Source organism: Tyto alba, unplaced genomic scaffold (assembly GCF_018691265.1).
Source record: "Tyto alba isolate M040663 unplaced genomic scaffold, T.alba_DEE_v4.0 Super-Scaffold_18, whole genome shotgun sequence".
NCBI lineage: Eukaryota > Metazoa > Chordata > Aves > Strigiformes > Tytonidae > Tyto > Tyto alba.
Window position 1 is genome coordinate 30,615,511 of NW_024881280.1, and position 20,848 is coordinate 30,636,358.

The following is a 20,848-nucleotide window of genomic DNA, read 5'->3' on the forward strand; positions in this document are numbered from 1 at the left end:
TGTGTAAGGAAGCAAGAAAACCTTCCTGTTCTAAGACAGGACATCTTGATAGCAAGATTACTTGATTTACAGGAGGGTCAACGAAATCTACAATGTCTACTTAGCTTGAAAATGTCTTCAGTTAGAGGACTCCAATGAAATGTATTTCTCAACCTTTCTGGTGAGAGAATCAGAAAGGAATATAACAAAGATCCTGGAAAGAGACAAGTTCTCTTTAGGTTCTCAGAAGGAGGGGGGGAGAAAAAAAAACCCTGAGGCTGTATATTTTAAACTGATTTCTAAAGCAATGGGATTGAGACTCTGGGATGTCCTTAGAATCCAAAAGAGAAATTCTAGAGCATTTTCCTGTCTGAAAAATGTCAGAGATTGAAGATGGCCAAGTCAGATAAAAATTTGAAAATGTCTCTGAAAAAAGATGCTGAATTGGGATGATTAGTACCACGGGTAACAAAGAGAACAAATGAGTACAATTTCTCTGGGCTGCCTCAGAAGATCAGTCTCTGCAGTAGTGATGCTGTTAAGTGCTAGCACTAAGATCCTTGCCCATGTCTCAGGCTTCTGATGCAAATGCAAGCATACACATAAGAGAGTGAAAAACATAAGCAGTGGAAAGTCTTTTATAGAACCCTGCACCGCAAAGTTGCCAGAAAATTCTTAGCCAAAAGAAGTACTTCCACAGTAACGACACTAATAAGTATCATCCTTCTAACTGCAAATTTCCAGTGACATACTGCATGTCCTCAGTCAGCCTGAGAACTGCAATTGGTTGTACCATTGATGTGGCAACTGAGCAGAGCCCCAGGTGGAGCTGAGACAGGTTTATAAAGTAACTTTTCATATTACCTGACATTCTGCTCTTTGGGTAGAAACCACTCATTTAAATTCTTGGGGGAAGGAGTTCCCTTTAAAGATTATATCTGTCCCAACAACTAGCATACGTATTTTGCCAATAATAGTTTGTTGTAACACTGTATTTTACCTAATGGAAAACTTCTGTGGCAACAGCATCAGTAATTCCAGCCTTTTGCCAAGATTACTGCTTTAAATTATTCCTTTTTATAGGCAGAATTAACAATGAAATGGTATTTAGCTATGTGAAAAGCAAGCTATGATTATACTGACGGACATTTTCCATCTCTTGACCCTCCTAGAGCTCACTGCAGAGAAGGCAGCATTTTGCTACGCTGTACAAGCAGACTCCATGTAAGCTGCATTTATACCTGCCAGTGGCATGCATTCAGAAATACTTCTGAGGTTGACTGATACTATAAAATATTTATGATGCTCTGGACTGGTTCACAGAACCACACTACGAAAGTAGTGAAGAATTAAGCCAATTTTTTTAGATGTTCCAGGAACTACTTACAATTATTGTGCAACTGAAGTATGTGAAGCTGTATACACATTAGTCAGGATGGAAAGCAAGCTGCCAGAAAAGAAAGACCATATGGGATCAACACGGGAAAGAGCAGAAATTGGTGAAGACTAATCAAATAGCTTGATCAAGTAAAGAGAGTCTGGCTTCACTAGTATACCACTAGTGAAGAAGTGTTGTACTGAAGGGTAAGTCACTCAAGGCTTGTAACAGTAGCCCATAAAGTGTCCAGAGAAAGGAAGCTGCATGTGTCAAAGTCCTTCCCAGGAGTGAAGCTTCTGAAAAGAAGCTACAGCCTTCAGTATCAACCTTCCTTTTTTTTTCTGAATCACCTCCATCCTCCTGTACATTTCATGTTTCTGTGGTTCAATAACAGTGACAGAAGTAAGCAGTTAGAATTAAGTATCCCAACTGACAACTGTGGGCAAAGCTACTGAAGGACTACGCTGCTGTATTTTCTGCTTTTCCTAGTCCAGTACAACTGCTCTGAGCTGGGAAGAGCTGAGATTATTGCTGCTGCTGAGAGCCCTCCGGCTGTACTGAAAACACTCGGAGAGAAACCGTCCCTTGCATATGTCAAGGAGGTTATCACTTTGAAGTCCTGGATCATTTCCATCTTACCCTTCTCTATGGCAGACCATGCAAAGCTATGAGCTAGTCTCATTGGTATTGTTTTTCAGAAATTTAAGCTCTGATGAGTTTCTCCCAGAAATACTACAAGCCCAAAGCATACACGATAATGTGAAGGACATGCTAATGAATGATGAGGAGGAGATGCTTCATCTTCAGTGAGTAGAAAATACGGTAGGGAAATGACATCTTGACCTTTAGATGCTCCTCTTCTTTATCAGTATCTTCTGAGCCACTCCTGTGTAGCAGATGCAGGCTGCTAAGCCTGATAAATCAGCCAAGGAACTCTCCAATTTTGTTATGAAAAATTCATAGATTTGCCACCACTGATCCATGCTAGCTTGTAGTTTAAAAATTACATAGACTGACCACTGGTTTCTTATCTACTCTTTACCAAAGCAGTAGAGATGGGATATGTGTTTGCTGGCTGAATAAAACATCCTTCTACAGAAGGCACAGTATTTACCAACCAGAAATGCAAACACCATGTGCCAAAGGCTTATACTACAATGTCAGTCTAAAGAGAATTTGAAGAAGATTCTGACTTCATTCTTAAGGTCTTAAGCAGGAGTGACCTTTGCAATGCTCAATAAAGGCCTTATAAAGACAAACAGTGTCACTGGGAATTTTCCAACGTGGACAGCAGATTGCTCCCAGTGGTTGAGATAAAATGAAAGGGGAAAATATGCTGTTAGTCAGAAGCTGAAATATAGTTTCTTATTTTTTTCATTTTAATTAGTTCTGTAAACAGCTAAAGTACTCAAAATTCTGATGCTCTGCAAAACTGAGAAAATCCAGTTTATGTCAAAGAATATGGAAACATCTGTTGACAACAGGACCAATTTGGCAATTTGACTTACTGAACAATTTGACCAATTTATCTTTTAGCATTAGATTAACCAATATATAAACTACATTTTAGAAAAATACTATTAAATATTTCTACTGGGTGATCATTTTGAGTAGTAAAGCATAAGCTACAGAAAACTAACTGAAGATGGGGTGCTTGAAGAAACCAATGTCACTCATTATTGGAAACCATAACTACATAACTTGTTTGAAATAGTAACAGTGAGAAACAAAACTAATTACAAGGAAGGAGGACAAAAACGTTTAGGAAGTGTTAACTATTAGATGCCAACCAAATAAAGATTTTATAGACAGAGAAAAAAACCCAACTACTTTGGTCAAGATAGACATAAAATACATGATACTGAGATGGAGGCCACCTTTCATCCTTCAGTGATTAGCCTGAAAGCAGATGCCTGAACCTAACTGTGGAAGAGATGATAATAAAACATCAAAAGTGTAGAACCTGAAGCTTTTTTTGCTTCCACAAGGTAAAAGACACAATCAGATCATGAAAAACTGAAAGGATCACTACAGCTGACCAACAGAGATATTGGCTTTATGCTAGAACTGTTACTATAGTGTATTATCAGTGCCTGCAGAACTGTACTATAAGCATCACCAAAAAGGTATCTAACCATTTGATGTTCAGGAAATAAGAGAAAGCAATCCCAAGCTGTAACCCTCTTAAAAGTGCAAAGGGACAAGCTTCCAAAGCAGTTTTCACATTCGTATTTGAGAATGACTCTACTGAATGACCTGTCGTCTCAGAACTACTAATACCAGATTCTGCTTTGAGCAGTCAGATCTGTATGTGCATCCCCAGTTCTAGGCAAGTTGGAGACTTTGATGAAATACTTATGACTTCCTTAAAACCATCTGCTTTACTGAATGGTTGAACTGATTTGTAGGCAGAGTTACTGATGTGATGTGATTCACACTAAGTCTAGCATTAAATGGTTTCCTTCACATGGCAGAGATTTCCTAACTCATTGCTATCTGTTAGAAAAGCATCATTACATTATTATCTATCAGTTCTTGGACTCGACTCCTGTCTAAGCATATAAATGCTGTACATTCTAGGTAGACACCTATAAGTTTTAGGACAAAATTCCAGAAGACACCATGCAAATTACAAGCTGGATGTAATGACTGCTCTGTCCTTTAAAAGACCTAGCAACCACTGGAGTCTTCGTAGGCAGAGAGTAAGTAAGTGAATCCCTTTATACACCTGCTATGCATCTTGCCAACAGTTTTATCAAGAAAATGTTTCTTGTAGAATCGTGTAAAAAATATCTTCATAGCATCTAACTGATGGTCAAATTTCAGTCATCTTCCATGAATTTTAAATAAAGTCGAATCAACTATGTCAAACAAAGAACACAGGCTGCTATTAGCCATAGTAGGCTAATATGGCATCATAAACTTCTACAGATTATTTTATAGATGTGTAAAAATTTAAAAAGATAGGTAACTACCTATTCACAACCCCAGAGCTGGTAAGATTTTTCTATGCTGCTGCACAGCAGCAAAATAATACTCAAAAATCTTAAGGCTCATCTTAATTCCCTGTATGTGTGACAAGACCCTCAAAAGCCAACACCTTAAAACGTATCTGTCTCTCAAGTCAGCACTACAGATCACTCACTGTCAAACTGATAATACTGCATTTGTAATCAAACCTCGGCCATGACTATGCTTTTGCAGGATGGGTACCATCTACAGCTCTGCAACAATGGAAGTCCAGAATTTTCAAAAATGAAAGGAAGATTTGCAAACAAAGAAGAACAAAGGGGAGAGGGCATATTATAAAAGGAGATATACTTGAATAGTTCTGTGAAATTTTTTTTATCAAGTTTAATAACCCATAACACCTGCATGTGAACAAAAAGGATCTTCAGAGACAGGGAGACAGAGACATAAGGGAAATGAGAGCATGCACATACTTCAGTTGGACTTGGCATGAAAGAGAAGTCCACAGTGTTGTCAAAAAGGTTATGATAAAAGAACTGAACACAATCTCTCATCCAAAAGAGTAAAAACAATACAAACCACATAGTAACTATTTCTGACAGAACTGAACCATCCATTACAGAGATAGTTCAGAACAAAACTTAGTGCTCAAATTTAACAGCAGATAGCCATTGTGCTACACAAGGGAAAAAAAATATCTAAAAATATCTAAGAATACTTCCCACCTAGTTAAAATGTAAAGAAGGACCTGGTCTCATGTAGAAGATAACTTCTTTTCCTAAACTCAAGAAAAAAAAAAAAAAAAAATCAAAATTCATTGAAACTATGTTTTCAGGGCTTGTGACTGTGTAACAGAAAACTGAATTCTCTAACTCTGCTGCAATTGGCACGTTAAAGCATATTTAGGTTAGGGAATACAATTTTTGTTTAGAATAACTTTAAAGAAGTTTGTACCAATTCATATCTCTGTGTCAGTGCTAGTGATTTCATTACCACTGGCAACTGTAAATATCTGATGAAGTTATCTGCAATTCAGTTTTTCATCAGCTTAGAGAGGAAATTAAACTAGAAAGATCAAAGATATTCACAGAGAGAATGTGGAACCTATTTAACTATAGGTGTAAAAATATCTAGAGTCTGCATCCCAAAACAACAGAAAATTCTCTAGAAAAGGCCGCAGACATAATTGAAATAATTAAAAAAAAAAAAAAAAAAAAGCTATTAAGTGTAAATTGTGAATGTATCCCCAACGAAAAAATTATCAAAGAAAAAAGGAAATCAAGATCATAGCTTCTAAGCCAGACAGTCTTAGAATAAAGACAGGTACTGAAAATTCAGCTGTTATTTCTTGGAAGACCTCAGTGTACTCACATTAGAGATGAATACAAGGAGGGCATTTCTGAAAAGCCATGAATATGGTAACAAGAATTTCTAAATTTAAGAAGATAAAAAATTTGCAACTCCTTCAGATTTCTATTTAGTAAATCTTGGGAGTCAAAACTACCAATTCAGATATGGCGTAAGTAAGCAATCAACAAAATTTCTAACCTTAAATTAACTCTTTCTGACCTATTTTAGTTTTAACTCCACCATAAAGACCAAGAGAGTAATATCCTGAATTTTGTTTTGTTAATGGATTCCCCTCCCTGCCTCCCCTCCCCCCCCCATATTTTTTCTAGCAGCCCTCTAATTATCCTGTTCTGGTGGAGACCTAGAAAACAATAAACAGGTCTCAACCTTCCAATAAATTGCCTGAACTTATAACAGAAGTAAAATAAATTATGTAAGAAATTGTATATATGAAGTATGACCTGCTGCCCATTATAATCTTAAATATCAAGTGACTTTAGGTGAGGGTCAGAACCATGGCAGTACATTCCAATAGAAGCACGATTCTTAGTTTGGGGACTGGATTTACAAGCGGATCTTGACAGCAGTTACTAATTTGTGCAATTTAAGCCCTCAACTCCCCACTCCAACAGAAATCCAGTAACAGAAAACGCTCATTTTGGAGGGAGTAATTTGTTTTGGGCAAGCTTATTGCTTTGTTATTTTAAAATGTTCTAATGCTTTTACACAGGTACTGAAAACAAAGCTTTAAAGCATAAGGATTACTGAAAGCTGATAGTCAGGAAAAGTTTGCATGTAAAATCTAAGAATGGTATAGGTTATTTCATTTCCATATGTATCATATTCATTTCTTCTCAGATATGCAAGTATGGCTAGGAAACACCATGTTCTTTGTTTCACATTATACACTAATAAAATAAATATTACCTGTGACAAAAAGGTGGGAGTAGGACACATCCTGACACTTTAAACCTGTAATCTGATGAAGTGATCTAGCAGGAGCTGACATAAATATCTCTGGCTAAATATACGTTTCATTATGTATCAAGATTTTGAATGTGATAATTCTATTTACATATCATTTTGTATCTCATTTTACTTCCTTTTCAACAGTAAACATGCAACAGGGTTGAATATCTACAAAGCTCTAGTTCCACTGCAGTTTAAACGAAATGGGTCTTTTGTAGAGGTCAGTTCTACTCTTTCAATAACCAGCTGAGGTTAATAAAACCTACCTGCTTCCAGGTGTCATTCTATTAAACAGAACTGAAGCACCTAAAATGTTATCCTGGTACCACTTTCTTCCTAAATTTTAGATTAAAACTCTCACAAAACATATATTATGGCATAAGCATCACTTTGTGAGCAAGCACATATACTTTACTGTTTTGAATCTTACCTAGAAATCTCTGCTTGGGAATTCTTCTCTCCATCAACTGTAAATGGTGATGCTCCAGTTAATAATTCATACATAAGAACACCAACACTCCACCAATCAACAGCCTAGAGAACAACAATAATTATGTATGTTATGATACATTAAGTAAAATTGTTAACAAAAGAAGGAACAAAACAATGCACCCAGAAAGCAACTAGCAAAGGAAGAACCCACCTACCAATACAAAGGCAAACATGGATACAATAAAGCATAAACAATTGCAGTACTGATTGGAGGCATTTTCTATGACAAATTAGTTTTATTGTGAAATGTCTCCACTTAGCTTCATCAACTAATTTCTCAAGCTGAACTCTCTCCACTAACTAAAAGTTCCTTTCCCTGCCACCCCCCATTCTCCCCCCCCAGAATTCATTTTTATTTTTACCACTGTGAAGCAATAAGAATTCTAAAATGTGCTTGAAATAACAGAGGAACCTAAGCCTTGCTAAGAAGCAGTGGAACCGGAGCTTTTAGGAGCTTGAGAACGAAACTAAAGAACTTTTTTAAAAGCACCAGTCACAGTTAATCAGGGCACCTGAAAATGCTATGGAATTTTATCTTATATTCCCTGGTAACACATGTGATCTTTGGCTTCCCATATACTAATCATATTATTCCTATCTCTGATACCTCATGACTTACAAAATATTTCTCTCTTTCAAAAGAAAAGGTGCTACTACAAATAAAGGAAGCAGTTTAGCCATTTCAACAAAATTAATTTAACTACAGGTGTTTGAACTTCTCAGTTTTATTTCCACTAAATTTGCAAATCAATGAAACTAAGTTCTGCTTATGTTGATAACATTAATAGAATACAGGAAAACAATTAGTGAAATTATGACAATTTGGCCTCATATTTTAGAGTTTTTTGCTTCAAGATACACAAAATCTGATGCTTCACATATTCAGTCAAGGGTGTCTAGAAGAATTAGCTGAAAAAGTCTCTGTACAGTGAGTAATTATCTTTGCAAATACACAATGATCAGAGAAAATACCAAAAAATAATTTTCTTGGCATGTGCATTTCCAAAAGAAAAGGAAGATCTGCAGAATCAGAAATAAAACTTTAAAAAAATACTGAAATACTAAAGGTCTTATACAAACAATGCAGCTATCTAGAAGAGATTAGAAATCAAAAACTCTGATTACTGAGAGTGCAGCATACTAAAGCAATCTCATTTCCTCTTTTTATTTCATAAGACCTTTGAGTTGCTAGATATGCAGTAAGTATGAAATACACTGCCAATGGTGAGGCAGAGTGTGTGGTGTAAACAATTATTATCACATAGGTAACTGCAAAACTGTCCTTATTTATCAGCTAACATTTGGGATCAAACTGTGAAGCTATTTCTTACAGAATACTCTATGGATCTGCACTACGTCCAATGAAAGTATCAGATAGAACCAACTGAAGGTAACAGAACAGAGATTCCTCTCTAAACCAGCAACAATATTGAATTTGTAAGCACTTGAGAGGATGGCATCACAATTCAAAGAGACTGATACATTGGAGAGATGCTCAGAAGCTGACGACTAAACTAAGAAATGGAGTGTAGGAAAGATCTTCAATTCGTAAGTTTGTAAAAATCAATTTTTAATAATGACTAGGTAAGCAGTATGGTAAGACAAAGATGCAGAGGGTATAGTGGAATATAAAGCAGGTGTGAGACAGTGAGTAAGCAAAAAGACAAAGCACATTTTAATTTATGTTTAATAGAAGAGAGGGGAGATAATAATTCTGCTGTGCTTCGAACTGCCAACTCTTAGCTGAAACACTGTGCCCACCACAGTGCTCCCTACCTGAAGATATACCCAGGCAAACTCACACCAAAACAGAAGAAGAATGCATAGAGATGGAGAACAAAGAACCTACTCAGGCCAAAGTCAAACTGAGTCCAGTTAGTCTGGAAAAAGGAGATGGAGGGTGACACAACATTTTCCATTCCTTAAAAAGGCTATTATAAGAGGAACTGTGATCAACTATATTCTGTGACACCCAACAGAAAGACAAGTCAACTCAACCTACAGCAAAAAACCTGAGAGGTTAAATATTCTCCAGAATGTCTCAGTATAGTGAGCAATCAGAATAATTTACCTAGGAATACTGCAGAATTCTTTTGGGAAGTAGGGTTTTTTTGGTTTCAAGTATCACCTGTGAATTATGGTTGTCTTGATCTTTCCCATCAATTACTGACACTTTAATTCATAATAAAACTTGAGCCTCAAGCTCAACAGAATTAATTTTTACAATCTGAGAACATTAATAACCCACTTCATATTTCAAGAAAGATAACAGATTCCCCTGATGTACAATTTTAAAAATATATCAGAATTAGCCATAAACAGTCATTTTTCCACTCTGAACTAAACAGTTTTTTATTTAACGGTAAGTATCAGCTAAGCTTTTTTTTGTTCCATTGCACATTTAGAATGCATGTTGAATGGAACACAAACGAGCCTCAATATCTTTATAAATATGCCTTTTACTTAAGACTGAAAACACATCATATTAATGTTTTAAAATATAGGCAGTAATCTGTTTTAGGACACCCTGAAATAGGGCATGTTTAAATAAGACACTATTACATTTTACAAAAAACCCTCAAGCCGAACAGCAGTGTTGTCCAAAGAAAATAATTTCTTTTCAGTAATAAACTTAGATAGAACGTACCTTATCATGTCCTGTATCTCCTCCTCTTACAATATCTGGAGCCATGTATTCTATTGTTCCACAGAAGGAATATGCTCTTTCATTCTAGCAAAAAAAAGAAAATAAAAATCACGTCAAACAATTACATTATACAAATCATATGGGACAGATAAGGCTAACAGTTCCAAGATGCTGGCAGCAATTCTTCTCCAAATAGCTCAGAACTGCTAGCTAAATCATATTCCATCATATGTAGAGATGTATCACATAATGCTACACATTATTTACAGTCTTCTATGAAAAAATAAAATGTCATAGGTTTGTGTGGCAGTCTAAGAAAAGCACACAAAAATTAACATATTGGTATTTTAAAAACCTTCCCATAAGTCTAAATGATCTATACATTTCAGAACTACACAAGATTCCCCAAGGTAATATAGACACACATTCTGAAGGCTGCAATATCAATACTCTAAACAACAAATGAAACCTTTCCATTAAAGAGAGCATTTCATTGTAAGATGTACAATTTGACTATATTGGATACAAGATCCTTTGGGTTCCCCATATTTAGGAATTTATTACGACCTCTAGAAAAGTAATTTTATTTTGCAACACACACATATAAAAAAACCACAACATACTCTCAAGAAGAGACTTGGAGAGAGACAAGAGAGAGAAAGAGAAAGGCAGACAGACAGAGTTGTAAATTTAATTTTATTCTACACACTGAAGTTATTGTCTTGATTATGTTCAAAACTAAGCTGCTTTCACAGGCATGTATAATTGTTCCCTGTTAGCGATTTACCTTTGAGGTCAACATGAGGTCATGCTGTACCTTGCTAATGACGAAAGCACATGTGTTTGGGCCATGCAACATTGTTCCTCCCTTATCCTTCAAGCTTCTAGCATTTTGGGGAGAGATCCTGATAGGTCCTTTAAAGAAGAGTGTTCAAAAAAGCAAATATTTCAAAAGTCAGGTTTTACATTTGTAGATTCAGATTTGGAGTTAAAAACAGGTGCTATATAAGAGAATGTACTACACTAATGAGAGGAAGCTTCTAAAAGTAGAAATAGTGCTCAGTGCTACCCTGAGGCATAAAAATCAAACAGTCCAACAGCATATTATTAAACTGTATTTATTAAAATACATATACTGTGACTGGTTCTTTGGGGTCAAATTCTGAGTTCAAAATAAGTTACAGGCCTCATTTTGTTCAAATATTAACTTGAAATATTAACTTCTGAGACAAAACCATAAAATAATAAACTCTTCATGATTTCACTTTCTTTTGACACAACTATTTTTTCTCTTTGATTATCTTTTCCAGTACCTGTTATCTAAAAGAAAAATAGTGTGATAAAAATCAAAAACAAAATCAAAAGAATTGTGGAAATTCCTAGCCCTCCTTCCTGGCATCAGACAACCTAAAGCTATTCATATATCCCTCTGTTCATTTTTCCTTCAGCTGGGAGAGAGAGAGGGGGAAAGAAAGGGAAGAAGGAAAAGGAAGGGGAGTGAAAAATGATGCAAAACGAAACTATTCTTCACTTGCTACCTCTCCAAAGAGTAAAGATACTGTAGCCAAGATGAGATTTATGAAAACAATTTCTAATGCTAATATATCAAAAGAAATGGGTGAAAACTATTATCATTTTACTAGTTGCAAATTCAGCAATCACCTGCAAAATTAGGTTTTTCTTTTTTTTTTCCGTGTTGTGTAATAAAGCTAGGCTACAAGATACTACAGTGACAAGAAACAGACTGGGGAGTTGTATATGAATGTATACAGTGGTACAGCAGAACCCTTCTGATCTCAGGTACCTTTTGCTGGTGAGAAGGCCCACTAAAAACATTTCAAAACATGCAGAATTATTAGTAGTAGCTTTTCTGAGGAACAATTACAATCCTTACTATACATAACTGGTGGTTCTGATTTTCTATTATATTTAGTTTTTATCTTTTTTACATTTTACAATCATTTTACCTTTTAATATGAGAGATGGAATTTCTGCAACAGTATTTGAAAATTAATATATTTCTTAAATTCACGTCTGAGGTATTGTTTTGTCCCTTGCAAAATTCAGTGTTTAAAATGCCCAAAATAATTTTTGAGGTTTAAAAAATTGGTATTGTAACATTTAAAATAGTCTCTTAGGGATAAATTTCAATATTAAAAACTCATATTGCAAATCACAAACAGGTATTTATAAACTGAAACCATTCTGGGATATGTTTGTAATAAGGTTTGTAACAAACCCAACTTCTAATCCACATAGGTAAGTACTTGTATCCTTTTGCTCTTGCCACCTTTTCAGTTTAGAAGTGGTCTAACTGCTGAAATTCGAGGCTGAACACAGCCAAGAAGAAAGCAGATGATTATCACAAGCAGAGTTCTTAGCAAGAAATTAAGTGGTAAACTGGAATTCAGCATTAGGTAGGAAAAAAAAAAATTGACCCACTGAGCATTTTCTTCCTAACAACACTGATTTGCCGTTACATATACCAGTATCATATTCCAGAAGCCCTGTTGGAACCAGCTTATGACTGCTACAGGGTGATCATTAAGAAAACACACTGATATCAACTACTTACAGTTTCTTATTTAACCACACAAAAAAGCTCGGAGGACTACAGCACTGCCCAGGTTAACAAAGCTAACTGCCTGAAAGCAAAGCATCCTCATCTGACTACAGGTTAACACAGATTTGCCTTCCTAAAATGCTGCAGAGCCCTGACTTCAGACAGCTCAAGTCACCAAATCTGGATACTTTTATTAGACACCTCCGTTCATGTTGTGTTTTATTAAATTATAAGCTGTTACTTACAAAACACAGTTTTTATAGTATTAAGTTTCACTAGAAGTGCTTATGTGAATTTCTCATTGTTAACGTGCCTCTTCTAGTCAGCCACCAATAGTCTTTACTATTATGCACTACATGTGGGTCTGAAACTATTTTCAAAGAACGTCACCTCCAATAACAGTTTCCCTTTTTATCCAGTTCTGGTCTCCCCAGTACAAGAGAGACATGGATATTCTGGAGAGAGTCCAGCAAAGGGCCACAAAGATGGTTAGGTGACTGGAAGAGACGAGGAAAGGCCAAGAGACCTGGGACTGTTCCACCTGGAGAAGGGAAGGCTCAGGGGGATCTCGTCAGTGTATGTAAATGCCTGAAGGGAGGGGGCAAAGAAGGGGGAGCCAGGCTCTTTTCAGTGGTGCCCAATGCCAGGACCAGAGGCAGCGGGCACAGACTGAGACACAGGAGGTTCCCTCTGAACATCAGGAAACACTTTTTCCCTCCAAGCGTGACTGAGCACTGGCACAGGTTGCCCAGGGAGGTGGTGGAGCCTCCCTCCTTGGAGATACTCAGAAGGCTTCTGGACTTGGCTGTGGACAGCTGGCTCGAGGTGGCTGTGTTTGGGCAGGAGGGTTGGACAGGGTGACCCCCAGAGGTCCCTCTCAACCTCAGCCATTCTGTGACAGAAAGTCACTGCAAGTTGTATTTTACCATTCAGATGTGAAATCACATTTTACTCACAAATCAAGTATGCAGCACACCCCCAATTTCAAAAACCACAACCAAACTCCATTTTGTATTATTCCCCCCCAATTTACATTTAATTGAACTTTATAACATGAATCCAAATTCCAGGATCCACATTATTAATACTTCAATGTTATAAGACATAAGACAGGAAAGGAAGTTACTAAACAACAACTGAACTTGGGTTATCTACAGGTGAATTCTCACTGAACGTGCACATCTTGCACATACTCAAGTTTAAGAATTTTTTGCGTAATGCAGCATGCTCATTTTCTTCCCTCACCGAGCACACATGCCTTAAACATTGTGGTCCCCTCTTCTGAGTTGCAGAACAGCAAGCAATCAGACACTAACGGAAGGAAACAGGAGCATGGGTAACCCATCTCTAATAACTCAATATGACAATGTCTTTGAAAGAGTGGTATTATGTTTGTTCCCAATCAGCAGTGCTTCCATGTTTACAGATAATCTGGAGATAGTCTTCAGTCTTCTATCACAACAGCTCGTTTTGATTTCTGGTTTTTTTTTTTTTTTTTTTTCGTTTACCAAGTTCGGTATCATTCCTGAATGTCTATGAAATTGCACTGTTTCTAGTAAAGGTATACAAAGTGGCTACTTCAAACCAGCTAGCTACTTAGAAGTGCAACTTTTTTTCACAAAGCCACTGATACAAAGACAATTTTGTTACAAGTTCTTGATCAATGAATATAAATAGGTTCACCTGGACAGCCAGGTAGTTCACTCCATTAAACCATCTCTGATAAATTAGAAAGACAAGTTATCTTCCCTTAACACTTACTCTTCAAGATGAGCCACGCACTGACACTGTGGCTGTGCCACAGGTGGTATTACCAGACTGTTTCTAATAAATACTCTAGTACTATACATGGGGTAGACGTCTAACTTTTCCCATTCCACTTATGGCAATATAAAAAAAGATAGTGCACTACCCTGTTTCCAAGTTCTCTGGAATCGTCTGAGTGATCTGAGCACCCCCGTGAAATCTAACTGCTTTAACTTGCCAAGGCACTTTCAATACCATGGCTGTATGATCCCTGCAGCTTTTTCTCCAGAGCATCTATTTTAGCATCCCATCTTCCTGTTCCTTCATCAAAGAAGAAAGGGCATAATTTGTCTTCCAACCAGGAAATGTTGACAGCACCTAGCCACCAAGCAGCTTTAGGACAGAGAATTAGAATTCTGTGACTGTCCAAGATGGAGAGGTGTAATGTGGATTAGCATCTGTCCTGGAAGACAGTCGCTTCACCAAAGAAAAAAACCTCAGAGCAGGGTCTTCTTTGCTAAGACAACAGGTCACAACAGGGTATGTGAGACAAGAACTGCAATTCCAAAGTGAACCATGGGAATTAGATGAGACTTCAGGAGAGCCAAGGAATCACACACGCACAACATGCTCCTAAAAGGTTCATCTCTACTAGGTCAACTGCCTTTTGGCAGCCAACTAATTGGACAAAGGGCCACTTCCATTATGCCTTATTTAAGAAGTTACTGTGCTGGAAGGATGGTATTAGCTTCCAGTGCCACAGAAAACCTCACACAGACCAAGTGCACTGAAAACGTCTGCTTCAATGTCCTAACACATCCAAGAGGGCATGGGAACTGGGCAAAGAAATAGAGACAACAGATGCAAGACAGGTGTTTCCCAGCACCTAGGGGGTGAAGGCCTTTATTATTTTATCACATGCACCCAAAGATCTGCATCTGAGAAACAAACTGTGTTTTAATACTTAGCTGAAGACGTCTTCAGCTAGGAGGACACAGATAGACAACCGTAAAAATGTCAGGGCCAAACCAGTATTCATAAAGAAAAATGTCATCTTAGAGCAGAGGACAAGATTCCAAGGGACTGTTATATGGTATTATTACTGCTTCAGTGAGCAGAGAGCATCATTAGTTCAGGGAATCAATAAAAATAATAATTAAAAAAAAATCAAATTAACCATACTCTCTGGAAAGCAAGATCTGCGTAACTGAAAATTGCATCTTGCGATTGCCATGCTTACTCATAGCATGGCAGACAGGGCACCCAAGTCAGCTTGAAGGAAAGTACAGAAAACAACTTTTGGAGCTCCAAAGCAGCCCCAGAGCAAAAGATGATGAACCACATTGAAAGGTTCAAGCTTCAAGCAGGCAAGGGCTGATGTGTTGAGTACCTCCTGAGTCAATGGTGTCATCCGTATGCTGCTGCTGAATACTAAAGAAAATAAGATTTCTATTCAGACTTCGGCAGGTAACTAAGAGTTACATCGAGAGCAACATACAGTCTATACAAACATTAAGCACAAAATACACCCATCTGTTGCCAAATTGGCTATTTGTAAAAGAGACAGACTGAGCAAACTGGAGCATGCCATTTGACCACTGGAGAAATGGGAACAAAACAAAAAATATAAAAAAAAAGATCAAGCAAAGCCTTAAGAACCCACAAGATTTTGTTTTGTTCCTGAGGCCTCTGAAACAAGTACCCATCAAAGCAAAGCATCCAAACAAAAACATGAAAGAAGACTACAGAGGTGTGAATGCTGGAAAGGGTGAGTTGAGATAAAGCGACCCAACAGAATACTAACATAGGTAAAACAAAACAAAGCACACCTGCAAAGGATAAGCAGATGCTCCATCTAGAGTATCTGGCTCAGGAAACCGAGGCATATTCCAAGCACACTATTCTAGCATGTGCACCAAGCTTAAGGAGAGCATCTATTTTCCATACAAATACTGCTTTGGGAAAATGCTTCAAAGCTTAAGCATTTGTGATTTTATCTCCAAAGTGTGAATGCATATATGGAAATCACTCAAGTGTCTTAAGAGTCTTCTGCAATTTGAAGACATATTATTTAACATTTAAATATATGGCCTTTGAAGTACTTCTTCAACTTGACAAATTGCATTCAAACAACACATGCCACTGCTCCAACAGACACTTGGATCCTTCGACTTATTTTATTCACAACAGTCTTTGTGCAAACACATTTTAGCCAGATTAGCCAAGTATTCACTGAAGCCATTCTTTTCAGCATTTGCAATTAGGACCTAGTTCTCCCAACTACATGAAAGGTCACCTTTGAAACAGAACAGACTGCTTCTGTTCTCCAACTACTTAGCGCACAAATACTTTGTTCTTAACTGAGCTGGATTACTACCCTGAACATCAGATATGACACATTCTGAAACCATACTACTGTCATTCCTTCAAACCGTGAAACTTGACTCCTCAAATAATTTTGCAAGTTAAAGAAAAAAAAAAAAAAACAAAAAACCAAAAAACCTCCTCTTCTCTAGATGTTTTTTAATAGTATATATGTTCTCTAACAGGAATTCCTTGCTAATAGAAGCAATGATAGGATATGGTCAAAAGCCTTGGTTCAACCCTAGAGTATATAATTTCTAGTTAAGAATTTCAAGAAATGGAAACTACACAACAATAGGGAAAGGGCACTTCTCAGCTATTAAACTGGCTTGAACTTGCATTCTGTATTCATATAAAATATTCCACTAACATCATCAAATAGCTTAAGAATTACTCTTTTAGTGCATTCAATATTAAAAACAACAAAACCAAAACCTAGAAACACTTAAGTGCTGTTGGGCCGAAGAGCACAAAGACAACCTCTAGAGTTGGAGAGTCAGAGTTGCAGCCTCCAAAGGCAAGTATTTCATCTGCCAGCAACAACTCCACAACTGAGGAGCACATAGTGACACACGGCAATGGAACAGAAGGGAACCAGGTAGCCACACAAAAGCTCACTGAAAGTATTCTGGGCTGCTCTCAGGATTGACTCTCCATAAATCCACTGAAAAATTCTCCAATCCAGACGAGAATTACATACTGGTTCTTGTGACATTTTTGTTATAGAGAAATAAAGATAATTACTATGCGTGTTTTGGCTGGGTTCTTGCACAGATTTCAGCAACATTCTTACAAGATTCCTATGCTTGTCCACACTTGTTAGTTGGCAAATTAAATTGCTTCATTCACTCAATCTGACCACATGATTATGAAAGGTTTCAAAATGTTACAACCTAGCAAGACAAGAGGAATGCTTAACTGTTGTTGGAGGTACTCTGAAATTGCACAGCAAGTTTAAAAAAGGTTTTTAATCTGATACAAATATGATCTTTCTACTTAAAGTCAAGGACAATTCCTTGTAGTAAAATTCTCCATACCAACTTTCAGATCAGGTATAGAAACGAAAAATCAGACTTATGAAAATCAGAGTTTAGCTAAAACTCCACATATCCTGGGTCTTTTTAAGCAATCAGCTAACAGGTTATACTTCATGTGAATGTGTACACCATGTAAATTACATGAGCTATTACTATGTTTCCAACTTCTATAAAATACTCAGGGCTGTAAGTAAAATCTATCACTCTTCCATGAAAATGCCTCTCACCTACAACAATCTGGAAGCAGTCTGCATGTAATATATATATACAACAAAAAAGAAAGCCAGTCTCCACCTGATTTAAATTTTCAAACCAACTTTTTGGAACTGGTAAAGTTATAATGAATATAAAGACCTTGTTCTGAATGCTCTTTAGTGAATAAGCATTCTAGCACATGAAAATCTGTAACCTTGATTGTTATTCCTTGGGTTTACAACCCAAGTTTTCTTCTCTGATGGAGGGTAGGTCTTCCTATATTATCAGGTACATGGTATGTGGTAATTTCCTGGGAGATAAAGATGCCAAAAACCCATGCCTTTGTACAGGGTAAGACTCACAATTGGGTAAGGGATCACATGGAATAAAAATGAATGGCAGATGTTAACATTTCTGTGACACCACAGTATTGTATTTCTTGCACAAGATGGTGCATTTCCAACTTATGTTCTAGAGTAAATAAGATCTGCAGGGGTGCTGCTCTTTTGGCTCTCAAGAAGTTCAGCCAAGATGATTGCTTGCTAGATGCCACAAACTATAAGGAGGAGAAACACAGAGAGAAGCTTCATCCTTGAAGTCATTCATGTTTCCTAGGCACATCAACCAATTTCTAACGAAGGAAACCAGGGGCAATTGATCTCGTCTGCAGCGAGAGATCAATGTATAGAGTGTGGGACAGGAGGCTGGAGTACATCCCTACAGAAGGGGATTTGGGGGTTCTGTTGATGGTAAGCTCAGTATGAGGCATCAGTGTGTCCAGGTGAAAAAAAGGGACAAGCGTATCCTGAGTGCATTAAGGACATTATGCAAACAAGTCCACAAGAAAAAAAAAAAAATCATTGTCCCACTTCACACATCATTGGTGCAGCCCCACTTTGAGTATTGTGTGCAGTTTTAGGGTCCACTGTGTAAGGATATAAAAATACTAGAATGTGTCCAAAGCAGAGCAACAAAAATGTTGAAAGGACTAGAGGGCATCATTTTTGCAGAGCGGATGAGGATACTAGCTTTGTTCAGCTAAAAGCAGAAGAGATGGAGGGGTAACCTTACTACTATCTACAATGTTCTCATGAGAGGGAACAGGGAGGCAGGTGCCAATCTTTTCTCTCTGGTGTCCACTGATAGAAAGCAAAGGAATAGCTTAAAGCTGCATGAGGGCAAGTTCAGAGTGGATATTAGGAAAAAAATTCTTCACCAAGAGGGTGGGTCAAGCACTGAAACAAGTTCCTCACAGAAGTGGTCATGGCCCCAAGCCTGTCAGTGTTAAAGAATGTGTTTGGAAAAGTCTTAGACAGGCAGTTTAACTTTCAGGTGGCCCTGTGTAGAGTCAGGAGTTAACCTCAATGATCCAACTCGGGATATTCTACAATTTTATGATTCAGTGAGACCAGAACACTGCATGTTTCAACTGTGCCAGGAAAACATTTTTGTTCATCAGGGAAATGTTATGTATACAGAACGCTTCACCAGTCTTTATAAAATTAAGAAAGGGGACAATACAGCAGATTCTTCAAAGAAGATTTGGTCTTGTCAGGTATTTCTGGTCTCTGTGAAAAGACTGCTGTAAATTGTGTTGGATATTGTCACAGACTGCCAGGTTATATTGGGTAAATCCAGAACTGCTTGTAAAGTTCCTCAAATGACTGGTTCCTTTTGTGGTATGATGATCAATATACTAACTTCAGAAATAGAATTTTTCTTAAGTAAATGCTTCACGCAAATTCTGAACAGGAAACCCACAGAACAATGTCTATGATTTCATATGCTTCTTCTCCACACAAAGTTAAGACCACGTGAGAAGTCTGCTCTTTCTTTTGCATCAGCTACAAGTGTTTAGCAGAAGAAAAGTCAGTCTGCTCAAATGAAAGACATATAATAGATTGTATCATTCTGTTTTCAAGGTTCAGTGATGGCAACTAACACCCCTAGTATGCTCTTACGAAGGCTTTAGTGAAAATACTGCCTGGGAGAACAACACTGTCCCCAAAAATACCAAGTATCTAACTTTGCATTAGGATATTTAACAGCTCCTGGTATTAATTTAAATTGAACGAGCAGAAGTCCCAACACTCTTTGCATAAATATTCATAACTGATACCTGGCTAGGACTGTGACACTTCACCCTATGATGAACAAGTCACCCCAAATGAAATCTGCATGTTACACTTCCACAGGTCTCACTCAAGAGGGTAAGGCAGAAAAGCAGACTCCAATACAGAACTACAAATGCCAGCATGAAGTAACACTACTGGAAACATGCTAAACAGGCAGTGAACCCTCTTGAAGGATAATGCTAACATGTTTTTGTGGGGTTCCTGCAATCCCCTAGTGTGCATATTTATCAGTATCAATATAACAGGGGTAGCTTCAGCCACAATACTATGGCAAATGACCATTCTATTTTATGGTTTCAACAATTTCTTAGTTAACAAGGAAGAACATTTTAGACAATACACACTAGACTGTCCCTTTTAATCATTTTAATTTATTCAGTGCATATTTGGATGTTGACATAAGCATCGTTCATTCTACTATTTTTATGAGGTCATTGAAGAAAAAATGTAGTTAGTTGAGAAATAAGCAAATTCGGGGAGTAGAGGCTAAAAAGGATGTATTATGCTACTGCATTCAGGACTAAGACTCAAACTTAACTAGGGGTATGGGCCCACCTAGAGTTTCACAGGTTATCAAATGAAATCATTTACTTGTCCTTTCAACAGCAGTATATAATCAATTTCTTAATCTCCTCAAGTGCCTGAAGTGGTAGAACATTTCTAGGTATGAACAGATGTCAGTATTTACTGTGCTAGAGAAGTCTCACTGTTGCTTTTCATTTGACAAACCCAGGAGTTATGCTGGAATAACACTATCTTCCTTAACTGTTTATACCTCTAAACAAACATTTCAAGTCCAAAGTTGTCTATCTTCCTTTGTTAAAGGAGCTTCAAAATCAAAGTTAACTTGCAGGTTGCATTAATTAGACCCTCTCCGGGCTCCATCAGTAGTTTAGCAAATAACATCAATCAAATTTTAAAAAACATAGCACAATTTCTAGAATACAATGGACAGTATCATTATTGTTGCTATTTTGTACACCTGTAAGTAGATGTAATTAGAATTCTGAAAGCCAGAACACA

The 20,848-nt window shown here is 37.2% G+C and overlaps 1 protein-coding gene across 5 annotated transcripts in view; it reads right to left on the reverse strand.

Moving 5' to 3' along the window:
- Positions 1-20,848, reverse strand: part of RPS6KA5 (ribosomal protein S6 kinase A5) — an 84,159-nt gene that overhangs the window by 23,528 nt on the left and 39,783 nt on the right. For 3 of the 5 annotated variants that reach the window (XM_042790810.1, XM_042790811.1, XM_042790812.1), the window contains 2 exons: positions 9,786-9,869; positions 7,077-7,180 (listed from right to left, as the gene is read on the reverse strand). In XM_042790810.1, the coding sequence (XP_042646744.1) occupies positions 7,077-7,180; positions 9,786-9,869 (188 nt within the window). Of the gene's footprint in view, positions 1-7,076; positions 7,181-9,785; positions 9,870-10,572; positions 10,701-20,848 lie in introns of those variants that run through there. The other 2 variants (XM_033010544.2, XM_033010545.2) reach the window with 2 other exon arrangements.